The following is a 7060-nucleotide window of genomic DNA, read 5'->3' on the forward strand; positions in this document are numbered from 1 at the left end:
ATATCTACTTACTGTATCTTTAATGCATAGTTATTACAATATCTTTAATGCTACTAACAGAATCCTTAAATGCTTACAGACAACATTCTTAAATGTCTACTTACTGCATTCTTAATGCCTATTTACAATATTTTAAATGCTTAAGATATCCTAAAACTCCACCGAGTATGTGTGTAATACTTACTTTATACTTCCTCCGTATAACACCTGTAATTAATTGTTTCATTTTGCAATGTGTTGCAACTTACAATCAGTTGCAAGTATTTCAAAACCAGGTTATAACAAGATACTTCTTTCGTTTCAATTTACTTGCAACATTTTCTTTTTCACGCAGTTTAATGCACTAATTAAATCCTTAATTTATCTAATTATGTATAATAAAAAATTATAAAAATTCAATATTAATAATCTTTGCAATGAGATGAATCAAACAATATCTTTTTTAACTATATTTTTACTTATAAATTAAAAAAACTAATCACAAATTAAAAGTAATGAATGAATAGTGTCAATTTTATCAATTTTACAATGGGAGGAAGTAGATTTTCATATCAATTTAATGTCCAATTAAAAATCGACACGTCAATCCTTAACCCTGAAAAAACAGAAATTGCTGAAAATAAGAAAAGTCACAAGTCACAACAAGTGTAAAAATGAGTCAGCCAAAAGAAACCGCCTGGTCAACAATTAGTCAAAAGTACAAACCCACTTCTCCTGTCTTCCCGTCTTTCTCTCTCCATTCTTCATTTTTTTTGACCAAAAACTTTTGCTTCAACCAATCTTTCTTTTTCAAGAACACAATTCTTCTTCATCTTCTTCTTCTCCTTCGATTCTCAACTTCATTTTCATAACAATTCCTTCTTTTTTTTTCTTTTATTATTCTTTTATTTATAAAAATAATTTTCTAAAAATGGAAACTGAACAACACAAACCCAAAAAAGAAGAATCTAACCCAGATATGATTTCTCAAAACAATTCTAATTCTATTAATTCTAACAATTCTAATTTTAATTATACTTCTTTCTCGAAGCTTCTAGAAGGCGTTGTTTTGGCTGCTAATTCTTCTCATTCGCCTAATCCTTCACTCAAAACTGACGTCTTTCAGGTATTTTTTTATTCTTTTTTTAATTTTATTTGTTGTTTGATAATTTTCTTTTTATTGATATTGATATGACTAATTAATTATAGATGAAGTATATGTTTTTTTTGTAAATTTAATTTAAAATTGAGTTTATTTATCGTTTGTCATTTTCCGAGTATTTATTACTTATTTTGGGTCATTGTTTATGTTTGACGTATTTTTGTATGATGGAAAAAGATGTGAGCTTTTTGAAGTTTCGGCCCAACAAAATCATAGGATTATTGATAGGGACGTTCACCATGTTTGATAGTATATTGCCCTCAAAATCTTGAGGTTTTGATAATAGTTTTTTCTAAATTTTGATAATCAATTCCAAGACTTGAGACTAATTTAAAAATTTAAAGAAATTTCAATACTAAAAAGATAGTTCTAAGGTTTTTAATAGCAATTTTATGTTTGAGCTATGTTATTTGTACTATTTATTTTGCTTTGGTGCCCTTGTCTGATCTCTGATAGTCGGACGTTGGTATGGCGCTTAGACACTTCGTAAAATTGAATAGTTGGTATGGCGCTTAGACACTTCGTAAAATTGAATATTTAGAAGTATCCGATATCAGTATCAAAGTCCAAGTAATATTGTGTTTGATTGAATTTTAGGCCTTGAAATAAAGTATTTCTAAGTCTTGGAATTAGTTTCATAACTTCAAATTTTCAAAAGTCTTAAAATTAGTCTTTTGAATCTTAGAATTTTAATTCTTGAATTTGAACTTTTATTTTTTAAATTGGTTAAAAAAATAAATGGGCCGACCCAATAAGTAACACCCCTTAAGGCTCGATCAAAGGCTGAGATTCCAGACATTGAAAATGAGGAAGTAATAAGTCCAGCTGCAGCTAACTAAGATTTCTGATTCTGAATGTCTGAATCTAACTCATATATGTAAAATGTTAGTGTGTCGAATACATCTCATCGCCTCAATGCCACTGAGTGGTTCCATCCGAAGTGGGATTAAATGTACAAAACCTTGTCTATGTAATAACAAAGAGGTTGCTTATGATTGACTTTTTAGAAAAATGGTAATTGGTGATTTTGATATATGCTTATAGTCTGATTTATGGACTGATTTGGACTAAATTCCTATTTTGTGCTCACTTACCCTGACTCCAAAACACATATCTGACACGGGTATGTGTTCGAGTGTCTAAGTCGGCTAAATCAGGAAAGAACTCTTATGTTGAGGATCTGACACTGGTACTTGAGGTCAAATGTGTCAAAGAACCAACTCAACTAAAAGCTTAAGCTGATGTTGAGGTTAGGATATGTTATATACTCTAACACGCCCTCTCAAATGAGAGTCCTTTGGGCTAGATTTGTGGATACTGTACATGTTCTTTTCATACCTGACACTAAGTACTCCATTTTAGATGAGGGGTGGTTTAGATTTGAACTAATGATCTTTTGTCAAGCTAGCTTTCAATACGATGTCAAAGAACCAACTCAATTAAAAGTTTAAGCTAATGGTTGAGGCCCTAGAGTTGAGGCCCCAGAGTATGTATATTCTAATAAAATGTAGAGTCCGGGTAACATAGATTTTGCGTGTTTACCTGAATTTAGGCTTCACAATTAGCAACTAAGGTTCTCAAGCTTACATATGCTATTCCCTGCATCTCTTAATGTCTAATTGTTTTCTTGTTATGCTCAATAGGGACAGTTTGTGATGTCTCATCAAGAAGCCTTGGCCAATGTTACTGCTAAAGCTGCACAGACTCATCCCGAAACAAAACTCGAAGCTGAATCGACAAACTCTTTGATCAAACCGTTGCCAAACCATAGCGCCTCGTGCAATACAGACAAACCGTTAGACGATGCTCCAAGGACACCGAAATCAGATGGGTATAGCTGGCGGAAATATGGCCAAAAACAAGTGAAAAGCTCAGGGAGTTCTAGAAGCTATTATCGTTGCACTTCTACCTCTTGTTGTGCCAAAAAGAAGGTTCGACATTTAGATGTATCGGGGGAAGTTGTTGAAGTTGTTTATAAAGGAGAACACAATCACGATCCTCCTCGAAACATCAAGGGCTCTGGTCGAAGGAAGGATTCAGCTCTACGCACGAGCATCTCCAATGGCTCGTCTGTACAAAATCATGATGTTTCTCAACCGGTTACGTGTGACAAAGAAGATGAACAAATACGAACTTTTACTGATAAGTCCCAGGATGAAAAATTCATCAGTGTGGCTGAAGAATCAACCAGAGATGCTGCTGAGGAGCAAAATATCAAAACAAATGATACTACCTTAAGGCAAGTTGATGTGGCTATGATATTGTTAGATTTTGTTTTTAGATATTTGTCTATATGTAGAGAACACTCCTCTTTTTGTTGATGTTAACAAACCTTTCGGTTTTTGATCCGACTTGAAATTGACCTAAAACCTGACGCAAATCATTGGATTATACTCGTAATTTAGTCATTACCCGAAAATAACCCAATTTGCAAAGGAAAAATTACCAGGAATATGCAAACTTTTGCTTATTTTCCTACAATAGTACCAACTTTTGATTAAGCATGAATTATACCAAGTCAGAGGGTGGTTCCCTAGAATATCCTTAACATGTTAAAACTCAAACTATACTAGATTATAAAACACAAAAATTTGGTAAATTAATTAATAAACTAAAGTTGGTATTATTTTAGGTTTAAATACCCCTAAGTTGGTGTTATTCATGATTTATCAAAAATTGATATTATTGTAGGATATTAATGAAATATTTTATTATTCACGGTAATTTTTCCATTTACAAATAAAAAAAAATAGGGTCAAATTCGATTGTACCCTAAGCCTAACCGTTTTGACCCAGGTTCTTAATTTTGTCAATTTTTGTAATTTTGTCATTATTTTTTTCTCGGCTTTCCAGTATATATTTGGTCAATTTTTGTGGATTGAGTCGATATGTCCTTGTTGAGGCCTTTACTTTCTTATCATTGTTGGCTTCTATGTGTTTTCTTGTCTATTTGCTTGACAAATATGACATGAGAGTGTCACATTGAGGTGGTCTAAACTCAACCATTTTGACCCAAATTCTTAATATTGTCAATTTTTTAGTTTTACGTTATTATTTTTTTCTCGGTTCCCATCATAGTTTTGGTCAATATTTGTGGTTTGAGTCGATATATCGTTCTTGAAGCCTTTATAGTTGTTTTCATTAGTGATTTGTATTTGTTGTCTTGTGTATTTGCTTGACCAAATCAGACCTGAGAGTGAGGTAGCCATAGTGGAACACCATAGCAGGTTGAGATCAGAAAATTCTAATGAAGCTGCCATAATTGATCCCATGAGGGTGCCTGATGTTGCTCCGTTGAAGAAACGAAGGTACTTTTTGAATTTTAATTGCTTATTTCTTAGGAAAAGTTAGTCGCAAATAATCCAATCTTTCATTCATCAGCTGCAAACAATCTGACGTTTGGATTATTGTCTAATAATCCAACATTGGCTATATAATTGCTTCTATCATATCCAATGATCTAAACAACCACAACTTTAGCCATGAACTACCACAGTCCCACCCCTCCTCTCCCACACCGGGTGTGCTGAGAGCAAATACATAACGATGAAATTATTGGAAATAATCAATGGGATTATTTACTCCAGATGAGTAAAAGGTTGTATTATTTTCGATAATCTTTCGTATTTCTTAATCTATGCTTCTTAGATTTCCTTAAGAGTCTTTCTTAGAAGCAAACTGCACACTCGACCCATGAAAGGGCTTGCGGGCATGGAAGGGAGTGCTCGACCTTCACGATAAATAATAATTGAAGTTCTTTAGAAAAATTTCAAGAAATGTTGAATATGTTTAAGTAAAAATATTATGGTTCTTTTATTTTTTATTTTTGTCTAGATATTATGATCAATTTTGAGGGTCTGTGGGTCCGCTCCGTTAAATGTTACCATGCATGCGATGTGCAGGATAAAAGAAAGTGGTAAAGCTTGCTCCGAATTGGTGTACAGAACCTTCAAGGATCCGAAAATTGTAGTGCATTCCGTGGGCGATATTGGATTGCCTAGCGATGGGTACCGGTGGCGCAAGTACGGCCAAAAGATGGTTAAAGGAACTCCACATCCTAGGTATACATCTATTCAGCTATTCTACTCCACCCGACTCAGATCTGACACATACCCATCCCTATTCCCTAGAGTTCAATTTAAGCACGTCACTATTAAAATATGTGCATGGCACTAGACTATTAAGGATCAATCGGAAATGTGTTTGTTACTTACGATTCTTTTTCTGATACGACTACTTCTGGTTCTTAGGAGTTATTATAGGTGCTCATCTGCCGGTTGTCCTGTTCGCAAGCATGTTGAAAGGGCTACCGACGATTCAAGTGCAATCATAGTTACTTATGAAGGAAAGCACGATCATGATGTACCCGTTCCTAAGAAGCATAATCAAACTAGCTTACTTAATCCCATGCCTTCTAGTGCAGACACGGTGTTGGATAAGTCGGAAAACAAGTCTCAACACAAAGCATCCGGTTCGGAGCAGTCTAAAAATTCAGGTATTGATCTCGGGGAAGAAAAGGCTAACGGAGATAAAGTGTTAGAGTCTGCTCGTACGCTTTTAAGCATCGGTATTGAACTTAAATCTTGCTGAGAATATGTGAAATTATGGGATGTTTGGCTGGAGGAAAAACTCTATCATTGTGAACACATGTACATATTTTGGTTTATTTTGATTAGTTTTAATTTCTTACATGTTGGGCTGACTTTACGTCTGGATTAAATTAATGATCATTCAACTATATAATATACCTATTTACTTACCAGCCGGGTAGCCGGGTGTCCTGAGGGACGTCTTTCAGGCCTAATCCATTAAACCTTAATGTTCATTTATTGTATTTGTAATACACTTACCTTATCCTTAATGCCTACTTACAATATACTTAATGACAACCAAAAAAGTACTTCAAATGCCTACTTACAATATTCTTAATGCCTACCAAGAAACTTAGTTTGTTAGCCTACCTATCATATACTTAATGCCTACTTACAATGTCTTTAATGTCTACTTACAATATACTTAATGTCCACCAAGTAAGTACTTAAGTATCTATAATATTCTAAATGTCAACTTATAATATTTTTAATGCCTACTAAAAAACTTACTCTATATTTTCATTTTTGGGCTAGCTTAGTTAGAGATGGTCTCTCAAAGATATTGTCTCTCACAAGAATTTGTGTTTACTTAAGGAGATAAGTTATTCACAATTTTTTGCGTGAGACAGTCTACGTAAAACGTTCTTGTTTTGAAGTCGCCCCACCGAAAGATGGACTTTCACAATACTTGATGGTTTTTAACTTGGCTTAGTGTTTTTTTTATGTATAATGCAAATTTTTATATATGGTTTCTCCCTTACGTAGAAAAATAGTGCTTACTTTTCAACTAAGATAAAACGCGATACTCTAGAGATAATAATAAACTTTCGAAAAAGGGAACATAAGAAATAGAGGTGATCAAGCCCACACGTGTTCAAGCCTATACAATTTCTTATTTGTCGTCCTCACCCTAAAACTTTGACATTCTAATTGAGAGATGTCTATGTAACTTATCCATCAAAGAACCAACTTAATTAAAAGTTTAAGCTAATAATTGAGACTTTATGATATGTTATATGCTCTAACAACCCCTTCACACGAAAATCCTTTAGGGTTAGAAGTGTGGATGCAACGCAAGTCTTGCTCATACTTGGCGCTAAATATTCAACTACTTTAAATGAGAAGGGGTTAAGATGCGAACCATGACCTTTTATAACACTGAATTTTGATACCATGTTAAGAAATCAACTCAATAAAAAATTTAAGCTAATACTTAAAACCCTAAATATGTTATAGACTCAAACAACAGCGAGAACAATGTCTATGATGTAAAATCTTTACCAAACAACCTCAGTTAGAAAATGATCAATAAATGCCTACATAAGAG

At 33.6% G+C, this 7060-nt stretch overlaps 1 protein-coding gene across 1 annotated transcript; it reads left to right on the plus strand.

Moving 5' to 3' along the window:
• The first annotated feature begins 689 nt into the window (after positions 1-689).
• LOC130802823 (probable WRKY transcription factor 32) lies at positions 690-6054 on the plus strand. The gene is made up of 5 exons (XM_057666909.1): positions 690-1105; positions 2785-3380; positions 4330-4449; positions 5044-5202; positions 5392-6054. The coding sequence occupies exons 1-5, from the start codon at positions 911-913 to the stop codon at positions 5729-5731; spliced, it is 1410 nt and encodes a 469-aa protein (XP_057522892.1). The 5' UTR covers positions 690-910; the 3' UTR covers positions 5732-6054.
• The last annotated feature ends 1006 nt before the right edge of the window (positions 6055-7060 follow it).

This window comes from Amaranthus tricolor, chromosome 16, assembly GCF_026212465.1.
Source record: "Amaranthus tricolor cultivar Red isolate AtriRed21 chromosome 16, ASM2621246v1, whole genome shotgun sequence".
Classification (NCBI taxonomy): Eukaryota; Viridiplantae; Streptophyta; class Magnoliopsida; order Caryophyllales; family Amaranthaceae; genus Amaranthus; species Amaranthus tricolor.